We start from the raw sequence: 24,319 nt of genomic DNA, 5'->3' as shown, positions 1-24,319 counted from the left end.
GTTGACGGATGACAGTGGCGTGATGGATTGGGGTCCTCTTGGGCCCTGCGCATTCCAGAGGTGGCTGGCCGACTTGACACCAGGCACAAAAACTCAAGCGCATCATAAGGAGCTTAATCACTCCGGTAAGTTTAATATCATAAATGTCAGCCCGCGATTATTTGACTTTTTGGTGGGGCAAGGGGATTGAATGCCCCTTTGAGGCTTGAGAGCAAATCCTCAGATTCAGGCAGACAAACTAAAAGGAATACTTAAAAGATTAGCGGCGATGGAATATGAAATGCCGAGACAAACTAAAGGCTTATCAGAGGTTGGATCTGCCGGCGCTGATTAGCCCTCACAAATTATATTCTTGGTCCAGCCCGGGATTGATCCGGAAGTGTTGATCTGTTTTTTACGAGAGGGGATGCATCTCCCAGGGCGAAAAAAAAAAAAAAGGGGAGGGGGGGGGGGAGGCACCCCGAGATGTTTTATCAAACTTAATTATTCACTTTACAGTCGTGACACGCTGACTTGCTTGATCAGAGTGCGGAAGAAAAATATTATGTGGGCCAGAGCCTTTGCTCCCCCGTCCTCGCGCTGCCGCTCAGGTCGCTCGTCGACGCTCATTTCCCCGCTTGCCGCGTCTTTGATAGTCGGCACATCAAATGGAATGGCAGAGAGGACACGTTGTGATGTGTCACACATAAATAAAGTGGCGCGCTTAAATACCAAATGCTATTTGGTGGAGGTGTTGACAAATTGACGCCTGGGCGCGCACGTGCGTTCAAGCCGCCCCCCCCCACACACAACCCACTACACTTTTCAACATAAACAGCCTCTTGAGCTCTCGTACCCGAGTTAAACGGGCGGTATTGTGTCAAAAGCACCTTTTGAAATGCAATCAGCCTTGCCGAAATTCACTTGAAAGTCTGGCAATCAAGATTTGGAATGGGATGCACACAAAAGAATACGCTAGGCTGTCAACATTTTTCCTTCCCGACGATAAGACAGCATTTTGATTAAATACGGTTTTGTCAAGCAAACAAATGATGATGACTTTTTAAAAGGTATGACACTTGTCATGTTTACGTCTCGCCCTCCTTTCCTTAATGGGAAAAACGGGGTGCGGCCTACTCACCCAAGCGCTCAGATTGAGATGCCAGCCGCCCACCCTCTGGAGGAGTCCCGGGCCAAGGACTCCGGTCTCCTCCGACACAGCCGGAGGTCTGTCCCGCGGGTACATGACCGACCCCCCAGCCCTCCCTACCCCGCCCTCCCTCGCCCGGTGAGCAGAAGCTCCCTTTTGCCGTGCCGCTAAGCCGCTTCTTGCCTCGCCGCCTTCCCGCGCTGAGTGAAGTGTGTGGGTGAACTTGTGTTCATTGTGCACTCTCTCTTTACACTCGCCCGTGGCTGACCATTGTTCCCCAAGGGTGTTAGTCATTTGAGCAGCTCTCCGGCGGGCTGCGGGGCCTACTACTACCTAATCCCGCCTCATCCATTACGCACTCTCCTCGCGCAAACTTTCCACAGCGGCGTGATAAGTGGAGGCGGAGGGGGAAATGACCTCGGGCAGCAAAAGTATATTTGATATAAAATAAAAATAAAACTGCTCTAAGTTTGTGCCTGTCTGTGTGTTGGGGGTGGAGCGGGGGAGTCATTTTTGTTGCCGTCATTTTTGGCCTTTAAAAAAAAATAAAAAATACAAAAAAAGTTTTATGGATATCTTTGAATTGGCAGGGCCACATCAAATGTCCTAGCAGGCCATTTTAGGCCTACGAGTTGCACATTTTCACCCCAAAAAAAGCTCCATCCATGACCCAACACCTTCTAAACTTTCTCCATCACTTTTACCAAATTAGTGACAGTAACTATGAATGCCTTTACATGGAAATAAAATCTTATTAAATTACAATAAATAAATAAAAGCAAAGCATATCGCCGCCACTGCAGAATGCTTTAAATGCAGATACTGTAATTATAAATGTATTGAAACAATTCTAAAATGTCTTGCAAATAAAAAATTAAAAATCTATTTTGGTTAAAAATGTTATTTTTGATGGCCTTAAATTCCAAATATGAGCTTTAAGGAGCTAACATGGCAACCCCCTAACAACGAGAACCGCATCAAATTAAATATTTATAGCATACATGATTTAAACGTGTGCACTGTTCCTCTAAAAGAATATTCATGGATTCAACCAAGCTAAATAAAAGTTGAACAATTCCAACAAATTGATTCATTGCGAGGAGGAGAAATTCGTCCAAGCCTAATTTCTGCATCTTCCGAACTTTTCCAAATAGGTCAATTGAAATGTAAATTTTGCCCAGCATCCGGATGGCAGGCCGCGCTGCGGCGAGTCCCGTCCCGAGGCCCAACAGGCAAAACAAAGCAGAGGGAATGTCCCGCACAATAGCGCGGGGTGGCGGCGGCCAGGCAGGCAGGCGGGCGGGGGCGAGCTCCCCGACTTGACAAGTAAAAGAGCCCCCCGACGAGGCAGCGGCTAATTGCCCGCCCTCCCCGTCCGATCGGCCCGTCGCGCTCCCGCCGCCTCCCTTTTGTCCCACGTGGACTTTCTTCAATAAACTCAAAGTGATGGACAGCTCGCCAACGCGCTGCCACAGCAGCATCAACAACAACAAACCCCCCCCTCAAAAAAACAACAACTAGGAAATAGTTTCTACAGCGCTAAAAGTACAATAAAAAAATAATGAAAGCAGGGATCACAATTCAGTTTAAATTATAAACAAATGAAATAGTTTTAAAATGGTTTTATAGTAAAAAGTGATTGATTGTATATAAAAAAGGAAGTGCATTAAAACTTTTTTCTTTTAAAAAATATTTTGAATAATAAAAGTTCAATTTAGACTTTTCTCTTATTTGTTGTAGGTTAATATTGATCACAGTCGCGTACAAAACACACAGTGGCAAACTACAAAAGATAAACGAGAGACGTGGGACAAATGATCCAAATTCCAGGAAAGACGAATTAATCATTTCCTAAATAAATACAAGGAAAGTCGTGATTGATTTGCGAGCGCAAGCAAAATCCCCGCCGATGTTTACGGGGACATCTTGAACTAATTCACGCCTGTCAGCCCATCAGGACAAAGCAATCAAACGCTGCCTTTCATTCATCCAAATTGTCAGCCTGTCATTTAGCAAGATAAGTGTTCGAAATGACCCAAAGCCAGCCCGGCCGGACAAAAGTCAAACTAAATCCTCGGTGGTATTCAAAAGGCATGCAGGAGTGAAGCAGCGTTTGCGCATTCCAAACATGAAAAGTGTAAAAAGTCTTACCATTTAAAAGAGCCCGATTTGGGATGCTGCTCGCTTCCTGGTTAAAACGCGCATGCCGCCACTCGCGCTCGTGCACTCACTCCAAGCAGACTCCCACCGCCATGTCAGCCTCTAATCCACTGGGGGGCAGCACCTCGTCTGCGGCGGCCCCCCTCGCTCACGCCTCGCTCGATGGGTTGAGCCGATAAGACGCCGGCCGCCACGGCCGCCGAGCCGGGCCGGGACTCCCTTGCTCTCCCCCTCGCGCGTCTTCATATCCAGCGCCCCCCCCTCCCGCCAACGGCCCTTTTGTGTCCTCGTCTGCCGTCTTTGATAAATTGAAAAGAAAAAGAAGAGAGGCTTTCACTCACCGGCTCGGCGGACATAAGGCGAGTGGAGTGGTGCGTCTTTTTAGGAGTTGCCCTAACTTGGCTAAACTCGAGCAGCGGGGCGTCATGTCAGTAATCCCCCCACCCCACCCGGCAGAAAGGAGAAGAGGGAAAAAAAAAAACTAGCCACGCTCCATTCAGTGCCGGTCACACCGCGTTAGACGCAAAATCGAAGGGTGGAAAAAGCATTCCGGAGATTTTATGCAGGGGGAAAAGCGTCAAAAAGAGCGAGCGTGCTGCTTCCGAGTCTGCGTCCGACTCGCCGTCAACGAGCACAAAAACGCCGCCGATGTCTAAAAGCCGGGGAAAAGTGGCCAAAGTGGAGGCGGAGGGCCGAGTGGTGCCGGCGCGAGGAGGAAGCCCGCTCTTAAAGCCGCGCGTGATCCGAGCAGCCGCCGCGCCGCCGCCTCGGCGTGCCGCTCACCACCGCTGTGAGCCTTTCAACCGACGCAGATAAAAAATGACTATTGATCTTCAAATGCTGATAATTGAAAAGATCAAAAAGATGCAAGAAAAAGAAAGGGGACGAAAAATCAAGAATGCGCTGTCGACTTACCATGTTGGGCGTCCTCTCCTTTTTCTTGCCAGTTTTGTGGAGGGTTTTTGCCTTTGCAAAATGAAAAACAAAACAAAAAAAACAAAAGTATTTTGCGCCGAAGGAAGGAAGGCGTCAAATGTTTTCCGGCCTGCTCTCTTGATCGTATTACTTCCGCCGCCCCGCTTTCCAATGCGTCTGAACTTTTTGCCTTTTCTCTTTTATTTTGTTTGCGCTACCTTGCCTTTTCCCCCTTCCTTTTTTCCCCTCTCCTTCTTCTTCTTCTCCGCTTTAAGACTTTAAAAGCCGCCGCAACGCGCCGCTCGCCCGCTCCCTCGCTAAAGCAGCACAAATTATCTCGCCACCTTGCGCAGCGCTCTGATGCTTTTGGCCGCCAACTTTGCGAGGCCCTTTTACGACGGCATCAAAATTAGCATTGTCAAAGCGCTTAATGAATATTAATATTGTATTTGTCATTGGAGCTGGCCCATTGCTGAACTCCGAGTCATCCATCAGGGACAAGATTAAGCACACAATTATTTCTGACTGACAGGGACCAAATCTGGAAGATTTTTTTTTTTCCTCTCCCTTCACATCGCACCCCCCCCCTGACAATTTAAAGAAAATGACACAACATCGTCTTTAAGGTGCCTCCCACGAGACCGGGCCAGATTAATACACTTTTAATGAAGCAAGATTCCACACTTACTTGAGGGGGGGGGGGTTGGAAAAGAAAGAAAAAAAAAAAGCGGGGGGAAATAGACTTGAAATCATGTATTTGGTTGTTTTGATGAGCGAAACGCGATTTAGTCATCTTTCTTTTCTGTCTGTGCGGACAAGAATGGATTTTTGCCACGAGCGCTGCCTAAATTCATCATGAAAGATTTATTAAGAAAACGCCGGACCCCCGGCGTCGGCCGTCTCCCTCGGCGGAGCGCCGCCGGGCCGACCGCCGAGGACCACACAGGCGGCAGAAGAAGAGGGAGCAAAGAAGAAAAGAAGGCAGCAAACGTGTCGCTTTGAAAAAGAATTCCAAAAAACCAAAAGAATTCCCAAATTATCTTGCGACTTGCCTCACATTTGTTTTCTACTTTCCTCCAAATTATTTTAGCCGTTTTATTTTTTTCTAACATTATTTTGCCCATCCCTTTTTTTTTCCTCAAAATTTTATTCCTTTCCTAGCAATTTTGCATATTCTGACCTTCCGACAATTATTTTGTCCCCTTAGGCAAGTGCCGTTGTGCCTCAATTACTTTTTCGGGGCCACATAAATCTGTGTAAAACAAATCCAAAGGATGAATAATTACATTTGTTTTCAGAGACAAAAAGATAATTCAAAATTGTAAATATGAATTTCTGCCCTTTAGGTGGAATTACTTTTCCAACATTAGTAGCGCCTTTTCCAACCATTATCTTATATTCTCACAAGACAAAAAAAAAAAAAAACCACACCAGTCAAATAATAATAATTGCCAAATTGTAAAAGAGAGTTTATGCTCTTTTTGCTGGCATCATTTTGTACAGATGCGGGGCACAAACGGCAGCCGCCCCGAGAACGAGAGGTCGAGGCGGTGGCTCTCGCTGGACGCCACCGAGGGGGTCGACCACCCCCGGGCTGGCCTAATACCATTAGCAACCCTTAGATGAACACATTAAATTGGCTTTTGTTCTCCAGGTGCAGATCCCGCACACAGATGGTGTTTCTTTTTTTTTTTTTTCTTAAGTCGATGCGCAGAGGAAAGTTGTGCCGAAAAAGCTGTCGAGCGTATTTATCGGTCTGCTTCGTAGACACAAAGGCTGCATTCGGTTTTACATTTTATTGGAAGCCAATGTTTTAGCAAATTTGTGGGAAACAAAGCTGATTTAAAAAAAAAAATTACATTTTGTCAAAACCGTAAATTAGCCTACAAAAAATGATTCATTTTGTGGGATTAGAAAATACGTAAATAGGATGTAAAGAAAATGTTTTCAATGAGTCAATTACATTAAGACTCATTTGAAATAAGTAATAATAAATATCGTAAATGCAAAAGTCATATCCCTATGATCAATTTTGATTTCTCAAGACTTCTCAAACGTTGACATCATAGAGATTTGTTTTTTTGCTTCCATAAAGGTTATCATTTTTCATGAAGGCTCCAAAAAAAGAACCTTTTAATTGGTGAGGAGATTAATCCCGCCGCCTAAAAAAAAATAGGAAAAAGATGGAGTGGAGGGTGAGTGAGCGAGCTTTAGTGGCAAAGGGAGGGAGGGTGAGCGAGAGGCCCAGCGTGATCACATCGGCGCTGGTATCAAATTAACGCAGCGACTTTGAAACTTATTGATCTGCTATTAAGACACTGGTCAAGTTGATGAAGTGAGTGCTGTGGGTGACGCGGGCCGCTTCAAAGCGCAAAGCATAAAACAAGCCACGCTTTGATCACCAGAGCGGGGCCCTCTCACCACCCACCCCGTTCCGACCCGGATCAGGATCCGGCTCCCCCCGTGAGTCCCAAACCATTTTTTGGGCGCTCAGCAAATTTTTCCCCAAAAGGCAAACAAGGCCGCAAGCAAAAGCTTTTCGATTTTTTGGGTGGAATCCTACACAGCATATGGAATTGCATGACCAAAAAAAGACGTCGCATTTTCGTTTTGGCTTGAGTGCTTTTCCGATCCAAATGGCAACGCGGCGACAATCGCCGTTAACATTCGGCGGCGATAAGAAGGCAGGATGGAGGATTCTTCACGGCAAATGCGGCGTGTAATAAGGCGCACAATGAGCCAGACAAAGCAAGAGTGCGAGGGAGATAGCGCCACTATTGTGTGCTCACTGCACGACCCCCCCCACTTGGCTTAAGGCACACAACATTAAATGCGGCGCGCTGCCAATCACAGCCGCACTTTCTTTTTCTTGCGATTGCCACTGGGTGGAGGTAGTAAGTTAATCTTTGCCGACCGCCGTCGACGTCAACATTAATTCCGGCGGGCTTGGGGAAGTCACGTTAGGGACTTTCGAAAAGGCCACTTTTAACAACAACAACAAAATCAAACTGAAGACTGCAGCAATATTTGGACTCTAAATCACAAGTTGATGATAAATATTACGTAAGTGCCACAAGAGGCGTGAGCGGGCTAAGCTTAATGAAGGGCCCTGAAAACAGATGACGGTTCAACATTTACTTATCTGCTCCCGCCTTTTGCCTCATTTTGTCAGGCGGCGGAATTAAGAGCGCGACGCGCCCGCCGTGTCGCGACAAGTCAGCAAAGCGACAAAACAGCCGTTTGCTGACAATTGCCTTGACGTTGTGCAACCTACTTGCCTGTTTGATGGAGTTAGCGCGAGGTTTGGAAAGAGGGGGGGGGGGGGGGGCATGTGATGAATCAAATGCATATTGCTGTAAACAGCTGGGGAAGAAAATGACAGCTTCACTTAATTATGGATATATGAATTTAAGCAGTGGAGGAAAAAATTGCAATTAAAAAAAAAGGGGGAATAAAAGCTTGTTTCTTCCTTTCATCCCCACTGACAAAGACTTGATTTGCTTTTCCGCAGTCAGCCCCTCTGCGGATCAGGAGCTGATGCAGATTGCCTACAGTCACATCCCAGCACTAACAACAACAACAACAAAAATTCTAATAAAAAATAGAGATGGAACAAAGCCAGGAGCACATACATCACTATCGCCCCCCCCCACCTCACCCAGCCTGCTTCGCTACCACCTCAACTTGTAATACGACTGGCAAAACAATAAGAACATGTCATTTACATGCAGCGTTAAGATAGACTTTAAAGTAATTGAATGTGATGGAAAGGGGGGGTCAATTTAATGGGGGAAAAACTCACCATGCAATTCCCCAAAATGGGGGTGTGCAAACTTTGACACATTTAAATATTTGAGGGGGAAATTGATTAATTCATGCAAAAAAATCAAATTTTAACTCCTGCTCAATTTTTTATTGTATTAGAAATTATTCAATTAAAACTAATTATATATTGAATCAAATAAATGCTGTTAACTCATCATTGATGGCAATTAATTAAATTATCTATTTAATCTTAAATTATTTTAAATATAATTATCTAAAAATCTATTTAATGAGGTAATTGAACTACAACACATTTGGATGAAGACATTTTGACAAAGAAAAATTACCCATCATTTTTAAATTGTATTATGATTAATATAATTATTTAATAAAGGTTAAAAATAAACGGCTCTAATTATTGAAATTTCATAATTTGATGTCAATATATTTCAAACACCCCCCCCCCAAAAAAATTTTTCATTCTTTGTCCAGCCTGGGATAAGTGGTGGCATTTAAAAAAAAAAACGATAAACAACTGCCTGTATATAAAAAGCAAGCTGTGCCAATTAGTGAGGCGAAACGGGCAGGCGAGCTGCTGCGGCTGCTGCAGCTTGTGCCGCTTGAGCTTCAGCCGCCGCCGCCACACTCCAAAGAGTTGGCGGGCCTCACGGCAAAGCTGTCGTGTCGGCGGGATTGATCAACAGGCCCGCCGTTTCCAATCAACGGCATCTTGTCATGAAGAAGCCAAAGCCGTGGCGTGGCGTGGCCAGGCGACTCACCTGCCACCACCCCGAATTTTCTATTTTTTACGCCATCCCACTCCTCCTCCCACTCCCGGGCAGGCGACCGCATCGCGTCCCTGAAGGTGGGGAAAAATGTGCAGCTCTTTTTTTTTTTTTTTAACTCTGCACACTATGCACGCGCAGCACAACCCAGATAAGGAAACACAAAGGCGGCGAGAAACACACGATGGCGGGTTGTGTAACGGCAAAACGTAGAGTCGCGGGAGCGGCGCCACAATTGAGCCTGAAGCTGCACAACACGCAAGATGGGAATCTACAACATCAAATATACATTGCAGTCAAAAGCAACACGTCAATCTACCACCATAAAGCCACATCACTTGCTCATAGGAAACTACGGCAACCCAAAAAAGACTAAACCAATTCTGCTCGTATCTCAAGTACGTTCTGGTAAATTTACGGCAACACAATGGACCCATAAAGGCCGCTTACGTTCCCGTTTTAACCGCCGTCATTTAACAATTTTAATTTGGAGGGAAAAAAGTGTTCATGAGCAAACAAGCGCTGTCGGCAACAACGTGGCAAAAGTCAAACAAAAGTTACGGCGAACTTGCGAGTTCAAGGTAGCGGCGAGGGCGAAGGGATGGGGGGGCTACTCGGTGTGCGTGTCACGTACAGTTAACCTTTTTATCGGGCACGCCTGTGGTCTCATCAGTCGATGAAATTCTTCGCCGGCGGCCGGTGGCGGCTTAACCGAGGGGACGCCGACCAATAGAAAAATATTTCATTGTGTTAGCATTTCAAATGGCGAATGGAGGGAGGGAGGGGAGGGCGAGAGGGTGGGGGGGCAACACTCCAACCGATCGTTGCCAGAGGAATTAATTGCCTATTCTGAGAATAATGTCGCTTATCCGCGATCCTCCAAGGGCTCAACGCAAGCAGAGGCTACTTTTTGTTTTTTTGAGTTTCAAAAAGAAAAGTGACCGGAGGGGGTCGTGGCCCATTTAGGCTAGAAAAAATGCAGCCAAGCGAAATAATCCAGATGACAATCGCATCGATTTTAGTGTTACTAAATGAATATAAACGTAGCAAAAATATATATATATTTTTTTACTTTTTAAGTGTTTTTTTTTTTTAATTTGTAACGCGTTTGTGTTTGGCTAGCCGCCAGAGCTGACTAAATGGCGCAAGATGGTACGAGCTCGGTGGCACTTCTTTTATTCGGAAGGGATTTAAGGTCGGCCGAGCAGATGCGCTGACCCCGACTTATATCGCCGCATTTTCTTTTTTGTTGTTTTCCTAAGCTCAGCCTTTATGAAGCACTGCGGCTTTTCAAACTCAAAACAGCATTAAAAATGTGGATTGTTCCAAAGTTAAAATGAAAAAAAACTCGAAGCCCCAATCGGGAAGAAAACATTGGGCTAAGGAGAAAAAGCAAACACTTTCTATTTGCGGGCGGGTGAAATTCTTTGTCCGACAGTGTCAATTTCACTCCTCGCCAGACGGACGAAGAAAATTCGCCGCCCCCCCTTTCCCCATTCCGCGTTGGTTGCGGCCTCGGCCCGACGGAGTCAATCTTATTAACTTCCGCGCCGGTTCACACATGACATTTGCTTCAAATTTTCCCCAGTCGACATCAAAAACATCAATTAGCAGCTGGAAAATGGGAAAGCGCGAATGACGGACGCCGATAACGCCGGCTCATTTGAAGCGGGAGGCGAAATCTATTCTCCGGTTTTGAATGTGCTCATTACGATTGCCTGTTTTCAAAGAAGACCTCCAAATAGCAAAGAAATTAAATTTATCTCATCGAAATGGCCAAGAATTGTTTTTTAACCCCCCCCCCCTCCCTTTTTTTTTTAATCCCCCGTCTATCTGGCCGCCTCAGTGCGGAGACGCTTTGTGTCAAAGCTGAATTCTTCTTTTTTTTTTAATATTATTATTTCTCATTAGAAGAGATCACAACTCCCCACAGCAGTTGAAACCCAACACCATCGCCCTGCGCGCAACCCGTCGAGATTATTTTTAAAGGCGCTTCAGAAAAAAATGATGCGCTAAAGTAGCCTAAATGTGGCATTCGGAAACAAAGCGCTCGCAACGATGAACGCCATTAACAAATTCAAAGGAATAGAATTAGATGCGCGTAATCTCACAAAGACATCTTCTGCTGTGTGTGTTTGGTAAACAAGCACAGCATTTGTTCAAATGATATCCACCAATTTATTCTCCTATACTAATTTTTTTTTTTAAACTAAAATCATTTTTATTGGAAATTAAATGTGTTGTATTTCACAATGCACCTTAAAACAATTTCTAAATATTTTACTCAATCGAAATAATAAATGAATCATTTAAAATTTTATAGATATTCATTTTTAGATGCACTTTGATTTTGCAATTTACGTAATATTTGACTACTTTATCATTTCAAAGTACATAATCTAGAAACAAGTAAAAAAATATATTTTTAAGGGTATACTAATAATATTCTGCATTTGTAAAGAGTCAAGATTTCAACTTCTTAACAAAGGAAAAAAATCCAATCGAAAGAACGGGAATATCAGCATTTATAAAAGAGTATAAAATGATTGTCTGTTGGCATTTGATTTGATTTAATCTTGTGTTTCACAGTGCCATTGATCGGCGGCCGCGCGTTTCATTAAAATGTGAAATCGGAAGCCTCCCGCCCGCCGCCGCCGCGGCTGACGACGGCGTAACTCAATAAAGCCATCCGTCCGTCTTAAGTCCGAGGCTATTTTGGGCGTCCAAATGCGGCTATTGTCAGCGGCTTCCTTCTGCTTGAGTTACATCTCCGAGGGGCCCGCACAAAAGCGACTTTAGGGAAGACGCCCGCGCTGCGTATCGCATTGCTCCGGCCCATTGATTCCTCATCTGCGGACATTATTTAGATGCTTTTTATTTCCTCGGTCGTCTCGTCGCTGGCGAAAAGACGTCCGACGTCCAAACAAGCCGCGCGGGGGAGTATCTACTATCTGTCAAAAGAGCGGCCTTTTTCCCGGCATTAAGCGGCCCGATGCTGGGACGCGGTGCCGAGAATCAGCGGGATGAAAATATCGCTCTTTAGAATGGAGCCTAATCAGATTTCGGGCCACCGTTTGCCTTGGGGCTCAAGACGAGACAAAAGGCTCGCCAGCGATACACTCGCACGGACAAAAGGCCAAAGAAAACATTTTAACAAGCGCAAATGTTTTGCTCGCCTCCAATGGACCGTCGGCGTGACTCGGCTACGCAATTTGGGATAGTTTGCTTTTTGTGTTTGTTTTGGCTTTTAATTCGGTGATTCTAACGTGAGCCCGTGTAGCAGACTTAGCGGGCGAGCTTTAAGATGAGATCAACTCCAAAATGCCCAAATGGCACATTTGTAATTATTTGGACTGCAATTATTCAAAGGGGGGCAAAAAACAAAGTGTGTGAATAAACAAGAGCGCCTCTCCGGGCTATTAAGCCATTACGGGACTAAATATCAAAATGAAAAAAAGAAATTGCGCAATTATGGCAGCGTCCTTCCCAGATTAGCACAAATGGACTTTCAATGAGAACGCCACAAATTGACAAGCTTAAAAAAAAACAAGTTTTGGAGTCGCAGATGTTGACGGATTTGCAGGTCCTTCTCTTCAAGGAGTCTGATGATTTGGTCACATCCTAACTTTGCAAATGACTTTGGACAAATTTGCGCTTTCATGTGTGCCGAGATTTTTAATGAGCGGAGGTGAGGTTAATTGCTCCGACTGATGTTTTTTTTTTTTTTTGCCATGTCCAGTTTTATAAACAAACACTTGAGGCCAATTGGAGCTACTTGCCGAGAGAGAGCGGGATGCTCGAGAGTGATGACTGACGGGACGGGACGCTTTCGCTCGCCATTAGGGACGACACGACGCGGATCCGACCTCGCCATCGAGCGCTAACGCGGCGGCGACGCGCGGCTGCCCGTTCAATGGTCCCGCCGCCGTAATTACGGAGCCACCCATTCAATCCGTCTTCATTGCCACCGGCGACGCCCACCTATTGATGGATAGTTAGCATTAGAAAGTCACAAAGCCCTGTAACAACTGAGGCAGAACTAAAAATGTGCGTGTGGGGTCATAGGGATGCGTCCTGGCTGAGAGCCACAATAGGCAGAGCTCTAGGACAGGGCATTCCCATTTTTATTGTCCACTTTTTTGTCTACGTTTTCCTAAAAAAAAAAAAAACAATGCGCACAAACTAACATCGCTATTCGATTGCCAAATGAGAAAAAAAAAAATCACAAATTTAAAATAAAACCTGACAAAAAAATAAATCACAAATTCTCACGAAAACACCTTTTCAGGTCCAACCAATTCTATCCAAGCATGTATACGTGTACACTTGGCTGGCGCTGACCCCGACACGCTGAAAGGGAAAAGCTCGAGTCGCTAGCCTTTTATAGCACGCTGCTCTAACTACACACACACACACACACACACACACACACACACATACACACACACTTGAACCAAAGACGAAAACCACAGGCTGCCACTGGTCTGCTCCTCTATATTTTCAGTCTATATATTGAGTAGACTGTATATCTTAATTATGCCTCTTCTGCGAGAAGACACAAAATGAAACCCTTGCCGTCTTTTATGGGGACATTATGACACGCCTGAGCAAAAAAAAAAAAAAGGCACGCTGGGTTTCTTTGGTTCGCAGGACCCACTGCAGATTGCCGTGGGGGGAGAGGGGGGGGTAAACGTGCTGTCAAAATGAAGAGCAGCAGGCTGTGCTGGATTAAGACCTCACAAGGTAGAGAACAAATGAGGCCCAAGACTTCGTCTCAGTGTGATTATCTCCTCCCTTTTTCTTCACGGGTCGCAGCTTTTAGGGGTCACCGGCATTTCATTCACACACACACACACACACACACGTTTCAGCGGCTCGGTCCCGTCTGCAGCTCTCCATCGATAATGCTCAGCGAGCCGGCAAAGGCCCGCATGGCGAGCGGCCGGCCATTCCTCTCTCCCGGATTTCGCCATCGGCCCCAAGGTGGCGCCGCTGCAAGCGCGTGGGAGTGCTAATTTACAGTAGCTGCGCCAGCGGGGAAATGGGATGCCGCCCCTTTTCAGAATTTGTGCCTTATCTGCAAACGACGGCCCGGTCTGGATTTGAGGCCACCGGCCGGCCCGCTACACTTTGTTTCGCGACATTTCCTTTGACGACGCCTGAAGGCTACAATTAGGCTCCATTAGAGCCAGTTAAGAGGTCAGTGAGAGAAGACCAAAAAGGAGGAGGAGGTGTCCAGCAGCTGATCGGCCACTAAACAAATGTGACAGCCAGCGAGAGCTGATGAAAAATATCCTCTCTGAAGGTTTTTTTTTGGGGTGCGATCAGAGCGTCGGGGTTAAAAAAACAAAACAAACGGCTCTATAAATATTCGCCGGCTGCGTTGAATGCAGAGCTGCGTTGATGCAGATGTCACAAAGCATTTTTTCGGAAGGGGGTTAAGCTGCGCGTGCGGTTCTGTGCCCCCCGCACCCTGAATAGAGCAATACAGCTGGCTCCGAACAAAAAACGCCGCCTGGCTTTCATCGGCGAATCAAAAACAACAAAAAAATAGACGCAAAAGAAGAAGACGGCAAATGAATGTATCATTTCCATCCCTCCTCCTCCTCCTCACAATTCCTTTTCCGTCGACCCCTCGATGGAGATGTTTACAGATCAGCTGTCGTTCCCCCTTTTTTTCACATTTGCGCTTGGACACGTTTCAAAAGCGCGGGCCTTTTCATCTGCGAGGAAATTTTGCTCCTTCAAAACAGGAAGCGGCGACAATATGAAAGGCGAAGGCGCATCGCCGCCGCATCCGAGTGGCGAGGTGGCAACCGTGCCAACAGTCACGCTGACCCCCCCCCCCACGCAGCAGGCAATTCCATACCGTCACTCTACCAGCTGACTGAATGGCATTTGGGGGCTCGGGCTGGGAATTGTGGTTCGAGCTTGCACGTGCTATTGTGCTCTTTGTTCACAGCTGCCTCGAGAAAAAGAAAAAGAAAAAAAAAGAAGAAAGAGGCTTTATTACGGAAGTCAACGCTACAAGCATCCAAGAATACATTAGCGTGCAAATCACTCCAAAATGAAGCTGATTAGAGCACATTCCTCAAATCGTAAATTTCCAATCGTGCAAACAATTGTGTAGTACCCGGACAGTCCTGCGGGAGGCAGCCACGTGCTCAGGTTGCTAAGAAACTAATTCCAATCAAATAAAGGAGAAGCTATTAAAGGTCAAAGTTCAGACGGCGCAAAACAAAGAGAGTCCTAGCCCAGATCTGAGACCATTATTAACTCGCCAAATTAAAATTCCATTTTTGCCTATCACGGGAAGTTGACGTCCTGGCTTACAGGATGCAGCGGTCGAGTGCTCGGCGCTGGAGGCTGCTTCTGCTTCAAACCCGGCGAGCGCTATTTTAATGGCACGTACGTAGGTGTGTGTTTACTCATGTTGTATTCATAATTCGGCCTCCTGCAGGGCATGCGTGTCCAGTGAGTAGCCCGCAACACGCCACGAGGAGTCTTTCCAAAGGCGGCCGGCTACTTGTACACGCGCTGGTGCACACTTGGATGAAACAAAGCCTAAGCGCGCAAGTCAACCTCACCAAAAGAACTCTTTGAGAATGTTGTTCAGATGTTCTCTCCCTGGGTAGTAGCAAAGGAGGAGGGGGGAAGAAAAAAAAAAACCCAAACAAACGTTTTTTTCACCATCGCAACTCTTTTGCCTTCCCGTAGCGCCGTTTCCATGGACGGGAGCGAGTTCCCTCCGATCGATTTTCTCCCGGCTTTCCGAGCCGGTGTCATCTCCTTGTGCCCTCCCCCTCCTTTTTTCTCTCCCGTGGCATGACGCTAAAGAGAGACGGGAGGATAAACTGATACGCGCACTCAGAAGTTTTGGGTATTGATTTCTTTTTGATGCAAAAAGAAAAAAAAACAAGGAAAACAAACGCAAAAGACGGACGGACGGACAGGCAGAGGCTTTCTTTAGGCCGCTTTGTGTTGCGCGTTGCATTGTTTGCCAAAAAGGTCTGCAGGGCCTATTAGATGCACTGACCATAAAGGAATCGCGGACGGGTGAGATTCCTGTTGTCCAATGGCCCAGACGGAGAAAGTGTCACCGGAAGGCCTACGCGACTCAAGTAACAAAACAAAAACGATTTATAGAAATACGGCACGGCTGTATATCGAAGGACAGAATCAAAGGCACGTCCATCCAAAGGTGCATTTTTTAATTTTTTTTTGCTGTGATGTGCGTTGCTGGTCCACTGGGGGCTACAATTAGCCCATCAAACTCGTTCCGGCAGGGAACTCGCAGCGGCACACCGATCGCCTTTTTAGGCTCTCTGAAGCCGGCTGGGGCGACGTGTAGAAGGCTGGAGCCTTTCATGTTCTAGTTTGCAGCCATCAGCGCCGATGAGACGCAATTAAAACGGCGGGAGAGGCTCGTCGACACGCCATAGACGCCAGAGCAGGTAAGGGAGTGACTAGTGAGGGCTGGTGCCGCATTTTGTCCGGAACCAGAAGGTCTGGAGGGCCTCGGTGGCAGCGGGCCAGGTGACTAAACACAAACACGTCCATTAGCATGCAGAGCGCAGGAAGAGCAACGCGCGCTCGTGACACGCGCTAACGCCTGGCCAAACACAAGGACGCCATTCTGTCAAGGAGGATTACAAGCGTTCCGGCTTGAACCCGGTTCCGGCCGGCCCGCCTCAGGCCAAAGAGCGCTTCAACAGGTGCGCAGATGCTCGACGGGCCGGCATGTGCTTCGCATTAGCGACGGCGGCCAAAGGGAGCTTGTCGAGCACGCTCATCTGGCCGGCTCATCAATTCCTCGGATGGAGGCAGCCCAGGAGATTCTGAAATGCGCCAAACTCCCATTGAGTATTTTGGAATCAAACGCCGAGAACCTCACTGCAAGCCTACCTTGACTCCAAACCGCAACTTCTTCCGGAAGTTTCAAGAATCAACAGATTTGTCCGGGTTCTTCTCAACACTTTTGGTAACTCTTAAGCTGACCCTAACTTTCAAATCAATTTCTAATTCTAAATATTGTACACAGAAGCACAACTCCAAGCTGGCCAAGTCCAACGTGTCATAAAATCATCTCAAGGCGCAATGTCGAGTAACAATGAGACATTACAAATGCGGGCAGAGAGAAAAAAAAATAAAACAGAAAACAAGAGTGAGGCTAAATTGCGGCAACAAAGCCGAAGGAAAGTCACGCTCGAAGGAAGCATCGTTATTCCCGGGTGGCTCCAGATCCGCCCCCCCCTCCAAAGAATTTCAACTTGTTCCGACGCAAGATGGAGAAACGTTCCAATGACACAAAAAAAGACATGATAGATTATCTTGAGGAGCACGAGGATTGTCTGTAAATTCAACGTCATCGTCGTTAATGAGCCCGCCGAGGGAAAGGCGGCTCCTGTCAAGCGCCAATCACACCGCCGGGGCTTTTGATTTCAATATCTGTCACGCAAAGTAGTGCCTAGGCGCAGCTGGGCTAACTAGAAAAATGTTAACGAGACATACGAATGCGGCTAATATCGCTAATGAAGGGACGCTAGGCCTGGTTTGTAGCCGTCCGTGGCCATCTTTGGCCGCTCTGCCGTTATTAGTTTGGACGTCTCCCCCCCGATATGCCGTCAGGATTGAGCCATCAAGCACGATGATCCCCCCTTAATCTCGCCAAATCCACTTCTCCTTTTCACCCCGTCATGCTCGCCTCCCGCTGAAAGCTTTTCCTTGTCAGTTTTTTTTTTTGTTTTGTTTTTTTAACAGGATCTTCAAGTTGTCCCTTTTAGACAAAGAACTACCTGAGCATGTGTGACATTTGTCAGACTATTCTATGCTATGTCATATTTTCATCTCATCATTTTGTATTTTTCATCTGATGTTTCTAATTTTGAAATATTAACTTGTGCACAAGGTATAGATTTGATTTTTCATCAAATATTTTTGGTTGAATTTTTTATTTTTTTTTTCATGCAACCTTTGTTGACGTTCGCAACGGTAGCTTAACATTTGGCCGAGCATTTTTAATGTTTCGACTGGCGCCGCTCCCACGGGCAAATTTGTGGCGATAACACCGGTAGGTTATGGGTGAGTAACTAGGCGAGCATGTGCGCACCTGCACAGGTATGCGTACGCTGTCTGATCACATCATCATCACCTGTCTCGCTCAAGTGGACAAAACTTCTAGGGCAGCAAAAGGGGGAAGCACGCTAAGAGCAAACGACACCTCCTATCAAATTCCTTCCAAAACAAAAGCCCGCCACTCCGACGTCGACTCGGAAGACTGAGCATTAGGGAAAATAAACGCACACGCGGCGACAAAACAAACACCAAAACGAGAGTCGTACAAATCCGACGGAGTCCAGGCGCGGTACAAAAATCAAATAAATTGGGGGAGCTTTAGTCTGGTTCTGTCTGACCCGGCCAACCTGAGAGAATTGTGACGAAGCGAAATGAGCGTCCACGACCTGCAAACAAGACTCGCTGGCCTGGCGGGCGGCTTAAGTGCTCTCTGGAATCACTCGACGTTCCGGAGCAGCGTACAAATTTGACTGCCACCGTGTATTCATCCAAAACTTGAAATTGTTCCTCAGGGAATTCAAATACTTTTCTTGTCTGGGCCGCCACCAATCACGCATCACTGCGGTTCAAAGTTTGGGAGAAACAAAAACAAAAAAAGTAAAAGCGCTAGTGTGACACCGGCAAGACATCCAATGCAATTATAAGTTGACAATACATCAATAATACATCAAGCCGCAAATTCCACCACCGAAGAAGAACTCTGACCCCCGAACGCTCGGAATTGATTCGCACAATTGACGCACTTCTCGACATTAAGCGGTATGTTTCTTTTTATTTGTCCCTGAATGCCTGACACAAGCATTGTTGGCCAGGCCCTGGTCTCGCTTCATGGTCACAATGAAGCTCGTCTCGCTTTTGTTTGTGCGCGCACGCCTTACTTGTTTGCGTCTGTGCGGCTTCACACGCATCTTATGAAAGGCAAAACTGCATTCACCTACTTCTCAAAAGGTTCTCGTCTCGAAACTTTCACGGAAGTGGGAGCGCGCATGTCGTGGCAATGACAAAGAGCGCGGAAATGTGATTAAGCCCACACAACAGCATACACTTTATCGATAAGTTGCAGAAAATGTCTGGCGGTTAGGAACGGCGTTTAAAGGTTGAAATCGTCACAGAGGTTGCTTGTTGGAAGAAAAAAAAAAACTTTTGGAGGGGGACGCTTTCGAAATATGTTTCTCATAATAGTTTGTCAAATACTTTTGGGTAAAAATAAATTTGCCAAATTCTTGAATTCATTTTAATCACATTGCATTTTTGTACTCCTTTCTATTTGAATTTTTTTTTTCTATTATTTATTTCTATTTTATATTATTTCCTCATTTTTCTCTCATATTCTGTTTCATCTAATACATTTTTTCATCTTGTCAATTTTTTCTGGGCCTAAAATAATTTTTTTTCTTTTAATCTCTTTAGTCTATTTTCCATTTGTGTGATTTTGTCAGATGTTTTTGTGGCTTTTTTGGGGACCTCATTCCATCACTGCAGCCCTAATCGTTGTCCCCCCATCTAGCGCGGTGGCCCCCGCCGTCCGTCTCCCGTTGTATTCCCTCGTCCTCCTCCTCCTCCTTCCCGTGGCCTCAGCCCAGTGCTAATTGGTAAATCTGTTGAACCGTGGCAGAGGCAACAATGAGACACCTGGAGTTGTGTCAAAACAAGTTTCCCAGTGAAACGGCCTTCGGTGTAATACAGTAGCGCAGCCAGCCGTTGTCACTCAGCGACCGCTGCTCTGCCAAAATTTGGGGAAGGGGAGGGGCGGAGGGGGTCACTGAAAAAGAACGCCACTGTACAGTTGGTCAGCAATAGATTGGATTATTGATGCTACTTCTAAACTTTGACCCTAATTGTTGATGCAGTGAGTAAAGCGTGATTAGCGCATTCTTCCGAAGCCTACTTAGCTCCGCCGCCGCCGCAGGGGTGAAACGAGTTCAAGTCGTCGTAGACCGTGACATGTGACGCCTGACACTTGACCTCCGTCTGACGAGCTGTCATCTGAAACTCCGGACGTGAAAAAGCGCGACACCGACGGGCAGGCGGGCGCACCCAAACGTGATCCTGCCAGACCTCGTCAAACAAGTTCGAGCAAAGACATCGCATGAGAGAGAGCTTGGTGAAAAGCAACAATTCCTTTTGGCTCGTCTCGAGTACAGCTCGCGTCTTTAAAGGCTCGTCGTATTTACAGTCAAGAGTGGGCTGAGTCAACGAGTTTGTCAAGAGCTTCGAGAGGAAGTCCCGGGGCAACGCCGCTTTAAGATTTTACCTTTGAGCCATCAAGGATGTCATTACCTAATCAGAAATGACATTAATTGGCCACCTTTTTTGACTTTGTTTCTGTTTTGATTCGTCAAATCCATTTTTAAACAAGTGGGCGTGGAGGAGGTTCCCACCCAGCTCGAACATGTTTGCAAACCGCTCAGAGGACTCGACATCGGCGACGTGTTGTTGCGATGTGGAAAGCCCCAGCCCGGCCCCGTGGAATATGTCGCAGCCCCGGGAGGCTGTAAGCGGATCTATTTCAACGGCGCAAACGTGCAGAGATGCGTAAAACAAGGTGCCAGACAAAGTGGCAATTATATGGTAGCAGGGTGCGCTTCATTAAATAGCCATCCAGCAAGCCATCTATTATTTGCTCACAAGTCAAGTTTTTGGGGTGCTTTGTTTTCTTTACAGACCCCGAGGCTCAACAAGTATCTCCACTTCTCGACGTCATTTGATGAAAACGGCACCTCAGAACCTGCCCTGGTTCAGAGGAGCATCAAGCAGGAGAAGATTTGGGCAAAAAACATGTCACAAGTGTGATATGAAGACACACGACAAGAAAATTAAAGCACAATGGCTCAGCAAGATCACCCAGGCCGGCCGGATAAGTAGCGGACAAAAAAAGCGTGAGTAGAAGGAGGGGCAAAAAACAAGAAAGAGAAAAGACTTAGTTTGGTTAGCAAAAAAGCTGACAGAGGCCGACGAGCAGCAAAGCGACAGGAAAGCAGCAGCAAGCACAAACAGTCTGATTATCACCATGATCCCAAGCTATCATTCATTAAAATGGATCTTTTTTTTTTTCAATTCATCAATTAGCAGGTGTTAATTTATGTGGTGCGTAATCAACCCCCCCCTCCCACCCCCAGAAAAATCTGGCATGATATTTTTTGGGAATTCAAAGGTCTCTCACCAAATGAAATTGGTGAAGGCTCAGATCTGACTGTCCAGGGAATTCCCAGCAGAAGGGCCCCTGAAAGGCAAAGATGGACGGTCCCAAGTCACACAATTATATCAGCTCCACACGCACGCACACACACATATGCAAAAGCGAGGCGTCCTCCCAGGAAAATCCGCCATCCCCTTGATTTCAAACCCACGAGCTCGTCTCGGCGGACTCGGCCGCCTCATGTCCGAGTGGGTTATTAGGGCCTTTGCGCGCCGGTTGCCGCTTACGCCGCTGTTCCGACTGGCTGGCTGCTTGTTAAAACAATATTACACTCTTTAGTACATTGCCGACGTTTTGCAAGCTTTCTGAGGGGAGAAGATGAGGCCGGCCGGCTCCTGCCGGAATTTGGTGGAGAGGGGAAAAAAAACTAAATCCACAAATTGCCCTTCATGACTAACAAAAACATGGCCATTAAAAATCGGGTAAAATGCGTTCAATGATTGGAGGGCGCCGATCCAAATTCATTTGCTTTTTCCCAACGGGGCTCTCCGAACGTGCAGCTGCTGCTGCGAGTTATCTCGGCCGGCCCTCGGGGGGTTAAGCGCGAGTGCAAATAGAAGCCGGTGATCTCAGCGCCGAGAAAGCAACTTGTCGGATTGCTTTCGGGCGGCCGAGCTGGTCAGTGCGCATAAGGTTAGGTTGCTTCTCCTCGGCAAAGTTCCCTGCCCTTTTCTGGCTGGCTCTCGAGAAATCAATATGCTGCACCTCGGTCTGTTTCCGTTGCCATCATGTGTACACGCACAAATACATACAACTCCTCAAGTATGTTGTGGAAGAATCAAGAACTCATTCCCAAGATGTTTTTTCCCGAAGCGGGCCTCTCGGAAACCGGTCCTCGATTGCAAGCGTCCATTAAAGGATCAGCGTGACTCTTTGAGTCATTGTTATCTTGTTGACAGAGTCAACAGTGTCTGCGGAAACAAGAGGCCGTCCAGACAACAGCCTCGGGCCCGACGTGGCGTCTGATGACATCAACCCCGTGATCCCTTGAGCAAACGTCGTCGGGAGCGAAAAGATCTCGCCGGGCCGCGCGCGATCCGGAGGGGAAGATGAATTCCACCCGCCGACTATTCATTCTGTCGTGAAGCTAGCAAAGCAGCTACGTGACCGTAAAAATTGTCGAGATTCCATCACTTCCTCTGCGCTAATTATCGTACAAGCGGCCCGTCCCCTGAGGCTTTTTTTTGCCACAATGACACAGTTGCTGAGGCACGGCGGGGAAATGGTTAACACTCGCGCCGTCCCCCGCTGCCAATGAAAGCCGGCGAGACAATGGCCACATTGTTGGCTCTTGAGACGTTGATGCGGGCGAGCGTGCGAGCGTTCGGGCTCATGCCCCAATTCTGAGAGCGGCAAATTAAGCAACTGCGGCCAATCAGGATGTGAGGTAGTTAGCCACGCCCACTTTCCCTGTGTAATAACATTGAGCCTAACACTAAGTTATCAGAAAAATGATTGATTGAGTGACACGGGCGGGGCTAACATTGGCTCGCTGTCCACGGGAATCCGTCGAGTTGTTTTTTTTTTTTTTGGCTTCCCCACCCCCCTCTTTTTTCTTAATGCAACACAGTCGGTATGATGCAAACTGAGGAAACATTCAATCGCACCTCCTTCGCAGTCAAGCGGTGGACGCCGGAGCAGGAGGAAAGAAGGAGCGCCAACAATACAAGCTGCGTTTCACCTTCAATTTCATCACGCGCGCTAACAGCAACTTGTCTGCGTGCGTGCTTTCGCGAGCGAGCGCGATGCTGCAATGCCTCGGAGCTTTGCGGCCTGTGCGCTGAAGGGGAAAAGAACGTGGAGAAGAAAAAAAAAAAAATGAACCTACTGAGTTATTTATCAGCAAGTTCAAGAGTTTTTCTCGCGCAAACAAAGACACCTTCACAACTGGACTGGCTCAACTTCATTAGCTGAGCTAAAGCTAACAGCAAAGCGCCACAAATAGGGGAACATCCGGCAAAAATTTGTAAACACTAAAAATCTGCAAATGGCAAAGATTGACATTGAGCAAAAATTCGTCAACAGCAAAAAATTCGTCAACAGCAAAAATTCGTCATCGCAAAATGCTAATCAGTATAAATAGTTGAGCAGACTCGTAGGATTTCAAGCGCAAACAAAATGGCGGCCATATTTTGCCATGATAAAAATAGAAGTGTAAATAAAAGTTGCAGCTACAAGCAAAACTTGATTTCCAAACTCCGGAGGTTGCGTGGCAAGATGTCACGTCACCGAGTCATTTTCAAGGAAAATAACAGGCGCCGCTATTTACCTGCCCACGACCGGTTTGAGGACTCATTTACAGCGACTCCTAAAATAACCGCGCAAGAAAAAGGGGCCCCGCTGAAGCGGCGGGTTTAAAAATAACGACGGAAGCGAAGGAGCGACCTGGGCCGCTGCTTTTCTTTTGTGAGCGTTGGCTTTGTCTGCCACACAACTTTTGACAGCCTATTTCAAGACGCCTCGCCGCACAAAAGGAGGCTCGGGATTTGCCCGAAATGCTCTTCGGCCCGCCACGTATGAAAAACAATTTTGTTTTGCGGGTTAAAGAACCGCCGGGAGAGGGGGAAGAAAACAAAAAACAGTTTCTACTTACAACGATGTGCGCCGGCGACGGGGACCTGGCATCTTTAAGTGCTTGTCTACTCTGAAGACCTCCTGGTTGAACATCTAGCAGGGGCCATTTCATCTGGAGGTACTGGATGGAAGAAAGAAAGGAAAGACAAACGCAAAGAAGGGAACAAAACATGTTAACAATGCCAAACAGAAAAAAGACAGGACATTTGCAAACTCAAAAACATGCAGGGTGGATGGATGGATGGATGGATGGATGGCATGATTCCGGCTCAACTGAAGCTAGCCGCGGCGCTTCCGGCGGCGTTGCACGGTTAGCGGCTCGCCGGTGACCTCATGTCTTTTATTGGGAGCCGTAAAGAGGTGCGAGCATGGCGTCTCACCAGGCTAGACCTCCTGACGGCTCCCGTAAATGATTGACTCGGCCCGTATCGGACCGTTTTCGCTCTCGCTCGCCCCCCCCCCCCACCCATGTCACAAAAAACAGATAAGCAGGAACGAACGTTTGTCAAAATGCACGTCGTGGCTTTTCCTGGAAGACAAAAAATTTATAGGTTTTAGGTTCCGTCGCTTTCTTTGAAATGTGACAAAGTCAAACAACTACTTCTTTATTGATACTCCAAAAAAAAAAGTTTGATTTGGGCTAAAAACAAGAAGATCACTGACTTTATGACTAGAAGAGAACCTTTCTGTTTGGTTTAGCACATTGGCTTTTTTGTC

The 24,319-nt window shown here is 46.8% G+C and overlaps 1 protein-coding gene and 2 long non-coding RNA genes across 38 annotated transcripts in view; 1 reads left to right on the top strand and 2 right to left on the bottom strand.

Annotated features, from left to right (window-relative positions):
• The window catches only part of tcf7l2 (transcription factor 7 like 2), a 59,182-nt gene that overhangs the window by 14,778 nt on the left and 20,085 nt on the right, over positions 1 to 24,319 (bottom strand). For 23 of the 36 annotated variants that reach the window (XM_037278182.1, XM_037278187.1, XM_037278181.1 and 20 more), the window contains exons 4-5: positions 23,622 to 23,723; positions 20,993 to 21,052 (exon numbers count right to left, since the gene is read on the bottom strand). In XM_037278182.1, coding sequence (XP_037134077.1) covers positions 20,993 to 21,052; positions 23,622 to 23,723 — 162 coding nt within the window. Of the gene's footprint in view, positions 1 to 1,120; positions 1,241 to 20,992; positions 21,053 to 23,621; positions 23,724 to 24,319 lie in introns of those variants that run through there. The other 13 variants (XM_037278195.1, XM_037278191.1, XM_037278202.1 and 10 more) reach the window with 2 other exon arrangements.
• On the bottom strand, positions 8,878 to 19,077 carry LOC119138377. The gene is made up of 2 exons (XR_005101132.1): positions 16,408 to 19,077; positions 8,878 to 16,294 (listed from the first exon to the last, which is right to left on the bottom strand). It is a non-coding gene; the product is annotated as an uncharacterized LOC119138377 (long non-coding RNA).
• LOC119138384 lies at positions 19,964 to 20,746 on the top strand. Its single transcript, XR_005101139.1, has 2 exons — positions 19,964 to 20,374; positions 20,494 to 20,746. It is a non-coding gene; the product is annotated as an uncharacterized LOC119138384 (long non-coding RNA).

This window comes from Syngnathus acus, chromosome 19, assembly GCF_901709675.1.
Source record: "Syngnathus acus chromosome 19, fSynAcu1.2, whole genome shotgun sequence".
In the NCBI taxonomy this organism is placed as follows: Eukaryota; Metazoa; Chordata; class Actinopteri; order Syngnathiformes; family Syngnathidae; genus Syngnathus; species Syngnathus acus.
The sequence above is the reverse complement of the archived record's forward strand: the minus strand, read 5'-3'. Positions and strand labels throughout refer to the sequence as shown.